Source organism: Ceratosolen solmsi, unplaced genomic scaffold, assembly GCF_000503995.2.
Source record: "Ceratosolen solmsi marchali unplaced genomic scaffold, CerSol_1.0 scaffold13, whole genome shotgun sequence".
Taxonomy (NCBI): domain Eukaryota; kingdom Metazoa; phylum Arthropoda; class Insecta; order Hymenoptera; family Agaonidae; genus Ceratosolen; species Ceratosolen solmsi.
Window position 1 is genome coordinate 10547160 of NW_011948418.1, and position 15618 is coordinate 10562777.

Consider the following 15618-nt stretch of genomic DNA (forward strand, 5'->3'; position numbering starts at 1 on the left):
GCCCCCCCCCCTCCAGCGTTCGCTTTCGCGCATTTCGCTCATTCTCCGTGGCCGTGCACAAATTTGCCGAAAGGTGACTCTCCAGTCAGTCGCCGCCACCAAGAGTACACTGGCACTAGAGAACGAACAACTCGCGCACGGATACACGCGCGCAGCCCTCGGAAAAAGAGACTTGCCCCGTCGCCCGTCGGACGCACGGTCGTACCCATACACGCTTGGAGCCGCCCGCCATAGCGTCTATCTCATGCTAACGCACGACGAGTCCTCGACGACCCCCCGCGTCTCGTCGCTCGCCACACGTGTGTGAGTCAGAGCGAGGGAGAGTGAGAGAGAGAGAGAGAGAGAGAGAGAGAGAGAGAGAGAGAGAGGGAGCGAGCGCGCGCGCGCCCCCGGGGGCTCGTCCACTTCGGCGCTTGTGTGTTAGTGTTGCTCGGGAGACGGGAGTAGCGGGAGTCGGGAATCGGGAGTCGGGAGCTGAGTGAAGCCGAGTCGAGTCGAGTTGAGCGGACGCCGAGTGCGGGAGGAAAGAGGAACGCGACTCGAGCGACTGGTAGTTATGAGGAGCCGCGACGGCGAGGCCCACCTCCAGGCCGTTGGCCCGCTCCTCTGATCGTGGCAGCGCGTCTGCGCGCGGAGCGGATACAGCCGATCTCGGAGGCAGCCGACGAGGTACGCGCACCGGGTGATAAATAGTCCAGGGCCGCGCGCCGCGCGCGACTCCAGCCAGCTCCGGACGGCGGCGTTGCGCCGTGACACGTAGTCGTCGGTTCGCGCGCAAGTTATCTGCTTGCCCTCCGTGCACATGCTGCTGCGGTGCGAGCCACGGGAGGCTGGATGTCGGCGAGCCACGGGGAAGACGATGCAACAGCGTCAACGACGACGACGCCTCCGTCATCGACGTTTCTCGGGCAGCAGCGACAGCGGCGGCAGCAGAAGTGCCGAGCGAGGTAGGCATCGGCCGCTAAAGTACTTTTATCATTGTCTGCGTGCCGCGTTTCGACTGTCGTCCGAGCACTACCTTCGGTCCCCCGTGTCGTCTACCCCTTTGCGTATTCCTCTCTAGCCTGTGTGCGTGCGGGCGTGCGTGCGTGCGTGCGTGCATGCGTCCGTGCGTACAAGCGTGCGTGAGCTCGTTCGCTCGCGTTTGTGTGCGCCCGTGGGTTAATGCGTGCCTGTCTGACTGTCTGTCTCTGCCCGCTTACTCGAGAGTGCTTGTGTCGCTTGTCTACGGTATATTTCTGTATTTCGTGTAGGATAGCTTCTCGAGACCCTTAGTCCCTGCGGAAATTCAATAAAGAAGACTTAGTCGAATTATCGTCTCTTAGGCGTCTTCTACACACGGCCTTTTCTGGCCTTTGCCAATTAAATTTACTGCTCGAAATACGGTATCTTATACAGCGTGTCTGTAAAAACGAGGAGTCTGCGTGCTTTATCATTTAATAGGTGATTTTATCTTCTCGTGTTCTGTCTTCATTCTCGCTATAGTTCTGTTTCTTCGATGCACACGCACACACGCTCACGCATAATATGCGCATGCATACTTTTCCAATGACTACGAGCGCGCGCGCACACGCACAACTGTGTATACCTATACAATATATGTATACATAAATTCATATCCATGCGTACGTGCTCGCACGTATATATACTACAATATGTATATATATATATATATATATATATATATAATATCAATCGTGTTTGTGTCGGTACGTTCCTTTCGCGACAAGACTCCTCCACAGTCGCTGTTTTGTGGGTTCACCGTTTTTCCATTATGTGAAACGTGTGTAATAATGTAACGGTACTTTCACGCACTATGTTTTACATGTACTTATGCTTTATCAATTTAGTTATCATAGAAAGAATCTTTTTTTTCTATTGTGTAATAAAAAGTAAAAGTTAAATCAATTATCATTATACTTACGGTAATAAGTCACGAGCTAATATAAAAGTTAAAATTCCTATTTTTTTTTTATTCCGATTATATAAAGAAAATATAAATAATTGTTATGCATTCGTCTTGAAAGTAAATATGCGGTAAAAATTTAGATTAACGGTTCGTTCGAGTGTCTTGTCAGAAATAATCCATTATTGATTATATCGTACAATAAATGAATGAAATAAAATATTTATATTTGTAAATTAAATATACTATAGATTATGTAAGCAGAGTGAATGTTTACATTTGAAAATTTTATTTTTATATCAATTTAGTGCTTGCATTTTATGAAAATTTGTCCTTATATTTTCAACTTGGTTGTATAAATGAGTAGAGTTAACAGTTTTCTTCAATTACTATTTTATTTTTATTTATATATTATGTACATCGTTCATAATTTACGAATATAATTTTTACAACTTGTGCGCTTTTATAATTCCAAATGTAATTAAATTGTTGGCTTAAACATAATATTATACTTACAAAAATATTTAAAAATTGTATTATTATATTAAAAAGTCGTTTGACAAAGACGCATTGTCTTTAAAAAATATAAATTTTGGTACTTTTCAGATCAATTTATTTATTTTCCTAAATTAATGTTTAAAATTAATGGTTTAGAGCGATTTGTAGATGTGATGTACACATAAATTATTTCAATCATATTTCATATTATTATTTGTGATTTCATTAGAGAAATAAAAATTTTTAAATTTTAAATACTACAATATTTTCTGCTTAACGCTTGCTGTAATTAATTTATTTATCTATACGAGTAAATATAATTAAAGCTATTATCTTTAAAATATTACCATTACATAATCGTATTAATTATGGCATTAATAGTGTTATGACATTATATGACGTTATTTAATAAATAAAAATAATTCTACACACATTTCATTAATAATTCAATTTCATTTTTGCTAGATTTAATAGACGTTGTTTGCCTCTTTATAAAATACATTTGCACTTTGATATTTTTTATTATTTTTGTAGATAAAATAATACTTCAATTCCATGTCTTATGTGCATTTGTTTCGTGAAATTAAATGAAAGTTATTGAATGATTTACATTAATTGTTGAAGTAATTTATCCAAATCATAAACGCCATTTATTACACATATTTATGTCAATAGCTTGTTAAGTAAAGAGATCAAGGAAAAATGAGAGTTATTTTTCCATGTTTGTAGATCATAATGTTTTATGATTATAATTGCAAAATTTCTTTATCGTGAAAAATAATTAAAATATGTTTCAATGCAAGTATTTATTAATGTTTTAAATGAAATTTTTTTTAATCCCAAAATGTATCAATAATTATGCGTTGAACCAAATATGAATCGAAGAATAATTAGAATTTAATTTAGGCTATTCTAATTTTAACTAGTCTATTAATTAATTTGATAGATATGCGTAAAATAATAATAAATGATAATTGTAATGATTTCTACTTATAATTAAAAATTTTTAAATATACGTACAATATTTAACAGCATAGTCAAATTCTTTTTACACATTGTAAATATTTTAAAGCGTAAATATCAATCTCTGCAGAAATTTTTTTATAAATCTAATTATGTATACAAAACGTAAAATTATTATTTCCATCGTTTTAGTTATTTCTTTCGATTATCTTAATATATTGAATAGATGACGTTAATAATTTATTGCGTATGTTTTACCGAGATTCGAGTTACTAAGAGCCTTAGCAATAAAATTGACTGGCCCGTCATTTAATAATTAAGAGTCCGTAAGTTATAAATTCGTTGTCGTTCGAAAAGTATCGCCATACAAATAAGGCATAAATTGCCCACTCGATTTGATATTTTCAACGATAAGCGATCATTCGCTTCAATTTCAGCAACTTCGCCTTTTCTCCTCCCAGCCCGTCGTCGATTCGTTATCAAATGCCCGTAATCACAGTATGCAAGAATCTTCTAAAAAAAATACAGACTAATAGCATTCGTTACTCACTCTACTTTACAAAACACTAATAACACTAATGAAAATCCTTAATTATTCGCTTGCTGCGATATTGATACAGTCCTGGTGAATTCTGGTCTCGCCTCATTTGAATTATCAACTTTAAGGAGCGCGCGCGCGCGCAAATACATGGAAGCCTCGGAAAATTCTATTCCTGGAGAACGCGAGGTGAGATGCGATTAAAGCTTGCGCTCCTTCGACGCACACCCGGCATTATCGCGTCATGTACTTCCTGCGTGCATACGCTCGTTCTTTTCTCCATCTCTCTTTCTCTGTATCTCTTGGACTCTTTTAGTTTTTCTCACGATTGATTCGTCCTCGACTGAGCCGTAGTTACTACACTCCGAGCCGACTTATGCACGTTATGCGCGCGCACGGTGTCTGTCCCGATATCGTTGCACATCGCTTTCCTCGCGCCTCGGAGGCTGTCAGATGCACAAGGTACTGGATCGACGTATACGAGCGAGACAGAGAGAGAGAGAGAGAGAGAGGAGCGGCGAGAAGCCGGTGGCGTGCGCGTTGCGCGAACGATGACATTTCGAGTCAGCGCCGAATCGTGACACTCCGAGTGTGGAGTTGATTGCGTTGGGTGAAAGAAGACAATGGGTCCCGCGCTTAGACGCAAGGACATGCGAACGATCTTACGTGTGATAAGTGTCTTGTGAGCGAGGAACACTCGACGAAGTTAATAGAAGGAAGGCCGGGTTACTAGAGTATGTTACCATTGGTGTTATCCAAGTCTTGGCTTAGTGAGAATTAGTCGCACTAATTATTGCATTGGTGAAATCTGCTCCCATATAGGGTGAACTTTGAAAGGAATGGAGCTTGCTTCCTTTTGTTAGTAGTATACTGCTTTTCGCACTTATGTATTACTGTACGATGTATAACTAGAATAGTGCTCTCTTGTATTATAATGAATTGCTCTTAATGGCAGCTTCAGCTTTTATCTTTTTACAATTAAATTTTGGAAAGTCTAGTGGTATGCTATTGTCTAATGAAGTAATACTTGCTTCGTCACTACTGTTTGGGCCAGTGCGAAGTGTTTTTTGTAAAATACAATTCAGTGTATATCGGCATTTTAATCAATAGTATAAAAATATCTGTCCAAAAAAAAATCAATATAAAAACTAAATGAAAAAAAAATAAATACATAAATCTAGCTTTCATTGAAGTGATCGGGTAATTTTTTTTTTTTGTTTAACATATTTAACAAATGCTTAAATGTTTAAGATGCGATCATAAGCTACAATTTTACCAATTTTTCAATTTTTCTTTAAGTATTATAGATTAGATAATAGGTTTGTTAATATATGTGTTTAGATGCTGAAAAAGAATGATTAATATAAAATTAATTCTAAAGTAAATATGTTTGAAATTATGAAAAGTAAAGTTTTATGTAAAATTTTTAAACTATTGAAGATTGTTGATTATCGACTTATTTATAACTTATTCGATTTGCTTATCAATAAATATAATCTTTTGCAATGATGATTATTCAATTAATTATAAAGAAAGTTTCATTTTTATATATTTAAAAAAATTTTTTTTTACCACATTAATGATTCTTTTCAATATTGATTTTATAATACATTATATATTATTACACAATATATTCGTTATTATCTTTAAATTTTTTTTACCACATTAATGATTATTTTCAATATTCAATACATTATATATTATTACACAATATATTCGTTATTATCTTTAATATCGTAATTATTTTTAATACAAAATACGTCATTTATTGTCAAACATGAGAAGTGCCAATTCATTATTATCTAAAGTATTGATGTCGTACTTTTTTTCTTGACGTTGTCAGAAATTAGAACTGATATACCGTTACGAAAATATTGTATCTGAGAACTAATAAAATAACTGCAGTGGTATCGAAGTTTCCTATTTATAATGATTAGATATTGTCCATTTCACAGATTTTAATGTAATTAAATATCATGGAGATTTAATGTAAATTGGAATTATGGACAATTTTTATGAAACATTTTCATTCGTTAAGAAATCGAATAACAACATAATTGTTATATTATAATATTTTCGATATTTTATTAGCTATATATAAACATTATATCTGCGTAAATGTATATTATTCTTAAATTATGTTAACTTTTTAATTTAAATTTCTATCTTGATATTTTTGCAGCTTTACAAATTGGAGTAAAAGTGAATATGATATTGTATTTAAAAAAAACTTTTTTTATATTAAAATAAGAATGATGTGAATAAACATGATGAAGATTATACAATAAAAAAAGTATGATTTAAATAAAATATGAAAAAATATGAATTCGATAAATCATATTTTATGTGCGAAGTAATTATATTGATTTGAATTAAAATAAAATTTTAATTGTATAAAAATTTATGTTATTAAATTTCGTTGAAATAATTAAGAAAAAAACGAAAGGAAAATTTTTATTAATAAATTGACATATTATCGATAGATGATTTTACGAAACATTTCTCATATGAAGTTTGGAAATTCAACATACATGTTATACTTAAATTTAATACTAATTAATCTTAATATTAAGTTAAAAATAAATTATATTTATATTAAATTAAAAGAGCTTATGTTAACGTAAATGATTTTGAATGTCAATATTTGATATCGTATATTAATTTAGAATAAACCAATACAGAAATGTATACGATAATATTATCATCGTTACCGTAAATTGTAATCTGCTATAATTAAATAAAAATCTTATAAAAGTAAATTATTATCTGCAATATTGTAATCTTCACAAGCAGAAAAAATCGCAAAAATTTTTATTCGATCGACTTGCCTCGCCCGGATCTGCGCTCTAATTCCAAATCTCGTTCTCAATCCTCCGCTTTTATTTTTCAACTTTTATGCACCGTCTGTGTCTACATTGCGAAAATGCGTCTTTGATTTTAGCATAAGCATGCTTTTCGTCAATTTTTTAATGCGGAAGGAGAGCAACTCACGATATTTAGAGATCCCTATGAGAATAAGATACTTCAAAGCTTCCATCTGCGGCTACGCGCAAGTCGACTGTTGTCCCAAATATGAATGAGAATATTCTGAGTTAACCCATTATGAGTAGTAGAAGTGAAGTTTGCAAATATTTCAGATTAATTAATACATTTATCATAAAGCTTTTAGTAATACTATTAGTTAGACTAATTATTGTGTATAAATTGTTTTTATATAGCCGAACATTTTATTTATGCTTCTTACAATACAAATTCATTTATAAATATGGTTTAATTAATGAAAATGCTTTTAATTTACAGTCCAATTCTATAAATATCGTATTGTTAAAGATGTGAAAGTTTACGAAACAAAATTTTTTGTTTTTATTTGTTATTATTATGTCTTAAATTCTTTTTATAATACATTTGTTCAAATTAATTGGAAAAAGTTAAGAAGTAAAAATTGTTAAATAAGGAAAAAGTTTTATACAATATTATTATTTTAGCAACACGGAAGTAAATTATTTTTAATAGCAAGATATTGAAAGTTATAGAACAATTGTAGTATTTTGTTACAAAATGTTTATATATATATATATATATATATATATATATATATATATATTGGTTATTTGTCGTTATGTAGAGAAATAATGAAAAATCATTTTAATCAGAATTAATAATATTAATTATTAGAATTTATTATTATTTGGATAGATACTACTCGATTTTATAATTTTAATACTCTAAAATAGTATTTAAATGATGTATTTTAAAAGTGTAATGCTGATTTCCGTTTGTATTACGTTAATTGGTTTTATATGCATTTTCAAGCAATTGAGAAAATTTCTAAAAAAATATTGTAAAAATTTTTAATTATTTATATGTATACGAACAAATATTGAAATAGTCACGTCCCTTGGTTATTGAAGAAGTTTTGCAAAGTATTAAAGTTTTGTATCGATTTTTTTAAGCAAAGTAGGAAATTAACACTCCCATTATCGCGTCAATCGCCATTCGGAATAATTAAAAATTGAAAACATTGATGGAAATCGAGTCGTGAAATATTTCAAAATCTTTTTCGCACGTCAATAAAACGCGTCATTTCGAAAGACCTAAATCCCAATGATTGTACATTTGCCTATACAAATGGTCCGTTTATATCGCTATGAAATTTCTCAATGCCAGTTGAAATGTCGCTTAGAGTTCTGGCAAACTCATATCCCCGCTAATATCGAAGAAAGAGCATTAAAAGGATTCTTGAAAGGGCGAAGAATTTATCGAATGTTAAGCTATGAAACAGGTTCGTCCGTGCTCGTGTGATCCTTTTTCCACTCCTCTTTTTTATTTTCATTACATTCAATGAATTCTGGAAAAGGAATGGTGGCTCGCTCTTCTTATAGTATTTCGATCGAAACTAGTGGCGAAATGTGTGCGTCCAGGCTGAAACTTTAAGTGAATGTGGAGAAATAGAGTTTCTATATAGGAGAGTAATTGAGTTTGCTTTGTTGGGGCGCACTGTTCGATTACAGCTGGGGAATTGCTCTCTTAAGCCGCGAATTAAGTGCTTTTCACAGGGAGTTTAAAAGTGCTTGGCGATACTACCTCTGCCGTTGTTTTGCCAACACCTTTATTCTCCGTATTTCATCTAGATCTGTCGAAAAGTTTTCATTATTGTCAATTACTGCAGAGAATTTATATGCTCGTGCGTACAAAAGAGAGTTTACGCGTTGCTAACTACATGGTAAGGACATTTGATGTGAAACTAATTATTCCAACTAGAAACTAATCACTATGAAATATATGAAATAGCCTAAAGAATAGTTAACAAGTATCAAAAATCCTTACTAATGAAATAAATGAATGAAATTTATTTATACAATTTTATTAATTGATTTAAATAATTCATTACAAATACATAGTTAAAATAATATTTGATGCTCATTTTTCATGAAGATTTACAATTGATAGCAATTATTAAATAATATTTCTAATTTACCGCTCTCATAGTCGAAAATATTATTTCTTTAATGCTTATAAAATAAAAAAAAAATAGTCTACGCACAAAATCTACATTATAATAGTGCTTTATATTCATAAGATAATAACAGTAAATTTAACGGCTACTTTAATCATTACGGTTCGACTTGTCCGCTAAGTATTAATTATTAATAGCGAATACTTATAAGTGACAAGACAAACTCCTTTACCTTAGGAATATTAATATTTTTTCTCGTTCGTATATAATGAAATGTGATTTGAAGAAATCATTTTAAAAAATGTATTTATAAATTTCTTAATATTTTACTTTGTGAATTTTACTTTAAACTAACAATATGCTACAACGTAAAAAAAAATTGTTTTTTTTCTCTCTTTTTTTTTAAGCTCTACTTATCATTTTATTATTAATTTCTACTTACATTGCTAATACATTGTTATCCATATACATTGTTATTATTAGAAATGTATTACGTGTGAGTTTATATTTTGTTTAATTAAAGTCAAATTATTGGCAAATCCAAATTTATGAAATATACATAAGGTAAAGTGAGATTCGCATAAACTTTTAAATTAGTATATAGAATGCCGAAAGCTAATGCCCGTTGATGAGTTTTATTTCAAATTAATTATATCATATTACGTGTATTTACTTTCTAACGAAATCGTATAATTAAAATAAAAAGTTGCTTTCATAACAATAAATATAAATGCACCGTACATGTTCTGATAATATAATAAATATGATATTTTTTCAATTTGAATATGAGAAAGAGCATTTCGTAATAGAATATATTATGCTGTATGTATTTCTTAACTGTTCTTTTAATTAAATTAAAAAAAAAAAAAAAGAAAAAAAAAGAAAAAAAGAAAGAAAGAAAGAAAAAAAGTTGCATAGCAATAAATTCGGGGATTTTTTACATTCTCTTAATCAAGCTATAAGAAACAATAATTCACATTAAGCATATTGATTTATCCATTTAGGAGGGCCAGGTAAAATAATCAATACTCATTTCATTAGAATACGAGATAATCATGAACAATGTAAGCTACGACAGGAGTTTGATTAAACAAGAAAATTGTGAAAACCAATGTCAACTGTTAGTGTCCAACTCCTCGATAATACTATTTATTAACTTATGCAATTTCCATCTGCTTTTCAGATTTGAGTGATACCAAGTGACAATAAATATGGACAGCCTGCGGCCGCTGATAACGAAGATGGATGTTATCCGTGCAGCCGAGGTTCTGCCCCTGTTACAGGAGCGTCTGGCCATATTACCGGGCGGACGCGACCGTCGCGGGGGCCTCCTTCTGCTGTTCCCGACGACGGCGAGACGCGAGCGAGCCAAACCTGAGGACTACCGACGACTCCTTCAGTACCTATTGGCCATTCCCAACGACGAGGACCGAGGTTTGCGTTTCACCGTTGTCGTTGACATGCGCGGCACCACCTGGGACTCCGTCAAGCCTATACTCAAGGTAATCCACGTAGGTCATCTCGACCATTCACTAACGCACTTGCTTTAAGCATAAATTCACTTTTATATAATTCAATAAAATTTATGCTAATTTCTCCACTTCCTGAAAAAGGATGTAAAAAATTAGAGTTTCGTCCTGATCACTTGCCGCGATGTAAATATATATCTAAAGTAAACAAAAAATTAATTCTTTATTATTGTTATTGTTTTGAAATTTGTAACCAAAACAAATTTAAGAAATTCGTTACGCGCTTAAAAAGTTATTGTCCGCAGTAGCTGTACAAGAAAAACACTGAATTCAGATAAATTTTTTGCTCACTCTTGTAGCAATCTTGGGTCTTTTAGAACAAAAATTGTATTAAGTATATTGTTTTACTAAACAACACAAAGACAGTGATTTCAGCAGAATTGTCAAATGCAAAAGATAAGTTTCTTTATGAATATATAAGATAAGGATATAAAGTTTTGCTGATTTTGTACAGCTTTCTAAAGACTATCAAAATATTTATTTAGGTTTAGTACTTAAATTTAAAAATGGCGGATCCATTCGAATGAATTATGTAAATAGAATTTGACGCACTGTAGTGCATACGTAGCTTTTGGCATCTATAAGAAAAGTCGAAATATTCCAGTAGCCAAAATATTCTTACAAATGCTGCAATCATTTGAATGCAATATATAATTTTATATACGATTGTCGCTTCCTAGAGTTTCGACAAACAAATCAATATTCTACATATACTTAACATATTGTAACAAAATTATTTAATTTATATGTAATAAATACATTTTTATAAATATGAAAATTTAAACTCCTACTTGAAACATAAATTAAATTTCACGAGTATTATATTGCAGCTAGTGAATAAATCAGTTACTGTAGCAGACTTTTATAAATGATAAAGGATTTCTGTAGTATAATAAAATGTTCGTAATTCTATAAATTATGAAATTTCTACGCAGACCTTGAATGAATAAAGATTTATAAACCTTTCAAGCTATCAATCACCGTTGAATGTATAATCCAGAAACGAAAAGAATTATTTTCAAATTATAAATTTATCATACTTTTAATTATAAAATAACGATCTAATTTATTGATTATCTCGAATTTGCATATATCAGCATTAACTCTTTTCTTAATGACCTTTTCTACAGGTACTGCACGACCACTTCCACCACTCTGTCTACATAGCCTTCCTGATAAAGCCGGAGAACTTTTGGCAGAAACAAAGGACTTCGTTGGCCAAACAGAAGAAGTACAACTTTGAGGTAAATGGGAACAATCGATATATACATGTGGCTCTAAATGCCGCAAATGTAGGTGTGTGTATTGTACTAATAGTGCAGTCTCAGTGAATAAGTCTGGCCTAGTTTTTTATCACGTAGTTGAAATTATATGTACGTGTATAAAGCTGTTTGTCGTATTCCCTGAAGCAACGTGATGAGAACATGGACATTGTTTTTATGAGTGCATACATTAGTGTATAAGTGGTTGTCAGTCGGGTGGATCCGAAATAAAATGAACGAGCGTGAGGGCGACCCCCGAGAATAGCTATCGATGTTTTTCGACCACCTATCTGCCTTTGTGGAGTAGATATTCGTCTCGTTTGGGTGATTTAATGCAATCTCCTCTGTTCGGTTAACTGAAAGACGAACAACAAAAAATCGTGGATATTTCTATCTAAGCATCATTCGCAAGGGATTACATAAAAATTGATTTTGTTTCAAACAATCGCATTAACCACGGATAATCGAAAATTCAAACTTTAATTTTTAATATTGTACTCTATAAACATTTTACTTAATTTTAAAATACAAATATTCCAATCTATTTTACTGTGACTGTATAAGAAAGCTTTTTGTAATAAATTCGTTGGCTTTATAGTTTACAAAGTTTGTATGACTGAAATTAATGTCTAATCCAATTAAATAAATATCTACTATAGTCAATTTTAATAAAATATTCTACGTAGTTGCTAAAAGAATTATAATAATTACACTAATATGTAATATTTTATTAATAACAAAAATAAAATTGCTTCATTTAATTTCGGAGTCTTATTACATTGGTAGCATTATAAACGAAGCTGCACATAAATACTTCATTTGCGACGTTTTACAAATTTTGTTGAGTCAATTACAAACTTACTTAAAAAAATTCTCTCAACATCTGTATAACTTTGCAAATGAGAAATGAAAAATATTTCAATATAGATATTTAAGATGGGCTCGCGTCTTACTTAATAAAATTAAAGGTTAAACTAGTGTCCCGTAGCATTAACGTAGAATTCTTAATTTTCAGATTAATACAGTAAATTTCGAAGCGCTAGTTAGAAATATAGACCCTTCGCAATTAACTACAGACTTGGATGGCTCTCTTCAGTACGACCATGCCCAGTGGATTGATATTCGTGTAGCTGTAGAAGACTTCACTTGGCAGGTCAGTGACCTACTCGATAGACTAGATGATTTACAAGAGGATCTTAGTCGTAATGATTTCGCTGACGATGTCGGAGGAGCGAAGCATGGCATAGATCTTCATAACGACATGAAGAAGAAAATAATGAAAGTTCCAGTTGAAGGTGCCTACAGTTTTCAAATAATTTGTTCATACGCAGAGTAAATAATACATTAGAAGATATTATGCTAAAATGCTTACACTGATAACTATTTCAAATATCCTGAAGAATTCACGCATAAATACATAAAAGACTACTTTGAATTATTTTAATTATCGATTTTGATTTATGCTTAGTGTTTACTGTTTTATAAATAAATTCAGTTCGAACTCCAATCACTTATTTTCATTATCAATTAACTAATTTTACATTATCTTTCGTTGTGATTAAATTTTAAAAATTGAATATTCATTAATAAGAAAGTTATGTTAAATGATTCAATAAGTTATTTTTAATTATTTTTCTTTATCTTGTGTTATATAATAAAGCTGATTACTCTATTATGTACATTGAAGTTTGTAGTGTTTACTACACATTTTTAATTTGATTATTTATTGAATGAAGCAATTGATGGAAAACTAAGAAAAATAAAAATAAAAATATTTTTACAAGTAATTCTCCGTATTATAAAGTATTGATTTAAATTCATTAATTAAGATAAATTTAAGTCGCATAATTATTATTCTTAATTTTCATATTTTAAAAGTTTGGATTGGAATGTATAATGTCTTAAGCAATTTCTTAACTAATCAGAATAAAATACCATTTAGTTTTAATGAATTTGGATGTGTAAAACATTTTACTTGTAGATGTTGGAGTTGTCGGCAATCGTCTCTTACAACGTTTCAACATAAATGTAAATGGTAGTGATGAGAGTGGTAGTGTAGAATCAGGAGCAACGGGTGGATCAGAGTCCGACGGCAGAGACATAGCAAACCTCGTCATACAGCATCTCGACTCTGTCAACGCTGCCCAACAGCATTTATTGCAATTATGGCATATTAAAAAAATTAAGCTTGAACAATGTTTCCAGCTAAGGTTATTTGAACAAGATTGTGAAAAAATGTTTGAATGGATATGCCATAATCGCGAGAACTTTTTAGCTAATTACGTAGAAATTGGACGGTCCTACCAACTAGGCAAGTCTTTTTTAAATTAACGATCGATCTATCTATTCCGAGATATTCGTTTTATTTTAGAAACTCGATCCTAGTGTGAAATATTAAAAAAAAAAATAATAATCCAATTATTTGAAATCATGTAATAATTAACATCACTGCCTATATTTATTCATATAATGCATTTGAGTGGAGTTACTTTAAATGTAATTTAATATGAAACCGAAGTAGATTTTTCATATTTTTTTTACTGATTATAATGTTTATCGTTAAAATATAGTTTAACCGCGATATTACATACATTCAAATACGTGATTTTTAATTTGTAAAAGAAAAAAGCGTAAACATTTCTCAATGATACATATTCTGAAAATATTGATATACCTACAAAAGGAAGTCACACGCTTGGCTATAAATAATTCTTATCCTATCTTTCATTGTTTTGTATTTTATAAATGTAGCGAAGAGTCTTCAGGAGGAGCATAAACATTTCGCCATGAATTCAATGAATATGTACGTAAATATCAACAAAATCCTGACGATGGCGGGCCGTCTCCTCGAGACTCAGCATTATGCGGCAGGCCATGTGCGCGCTGTAGCCGGTCGCCTCGATCGCGCTTGGAAAGAATTTGCTGCGGGTCTGGATGAACGTACGGCTGTTTTGGGACTGAGCGTTGTGTTCCATCACAAGGCCGAGCAATACGTGGACAGTGTAACTGGTTGGAGTCAGGCTTGTGATGCCACCAATCTACCTAGCGAGATACCGGTTCTCGAGTTGCATATCAGACAACATCAGACACTGTACGAAGCCATGTGCCAGGCTTACACAGAGGTAATTTATATCATTTTAAACGGGCATCATTTTACCTACCAACACGCCAAACGTGCGCTTGCGACTAGTACAGAAAACAAAGAAAGGATGTTTGTAAGTTATTATTATTATTATTATTTTTTTTTTTTTTTTTTTTTTTTTATGGTAGTTGAATCCTTCGGAATCGTAGTGAAATAATTAATCAGTTATTGCTACATTTGCATAAAATATATTATGGTTCTTCAACACATGTTTTTTAGATAGCTCATTAATAATTAAGTTAAAAGTTTGAAGAGCAGTGTACAGATTATTTAAAAATATTTCTAATAAAATTAGATTATAAATTTAGATTGTAGAAAGTAAAATTTGATATACCGCACGCATACACACTTACACACACCACGATTGCGTTCAAATCAGTGAGTATTTAAAAATTTATTTGCACTCAATATTATACCGAATATTGCTATATATTTATAAACAGATGTTTTTAATACAATTGGACTTTTTAATACTTAACAAATTAGAATGATTTTTTTCGTTAAATTTAAATTAGCACCATTTTTAATTACTATTATTATATACTATAATTACTATAATTTTTAATGAAATGTACATATTTTCGCCCAATTTAATAAACTTATTTCAAAAGAAATTAGTTTGCTACGATTCGGTAGGATCAATATTATAAATTTTTAATTTCATAGTAATATATAGTTATTTAGTTAATGTGTAATAACAAGCATACGATAGTAATAACACGAATATCAGGTATACATTTACGCTATATATATATATATATATATATATATATATATAAACAAAATTTTAAATAGAAAGCAATTATCGAAAGCGTAGATACGG

General features: G+C 31.9%; 1 protein-coding gene across 7 annotated transcripts in view; it reads left to right on the forward strand.

The window, feature by feature from the left end:
* Window positions 1-453: 453 nt before the first annotated feature.
* Window positions 454-15618, forward strand: part of trio (trio Rho guanine nucleotide exchange factor) — a 110930-nt gene continuing 95765 nt past the window's right edge. For 6 of the 7 annotated variants that reach the window (XM_011497199.1, XM_011497201.1, XM_011497200.1 and 3 more), the window contains exon 1: window positions 14355-14775. In XM_011497199.1, the coding sequence (XP_011495501.1) occupies window positions 14440-14775 (336 nt within the window). In that variant the 5' untranslated portion in view covers window positions 14355-14439. Of the gene's footprint in view, window positions 948-10045; window positions 10365-11521; window positions 11636-12668; window positions 12949-13634; window positions 13965-14354; window positions 14776-15618 lie in introns of those variants that run through there. The other variant, XM_011497205.1, reaches the window with a different exon arrangement.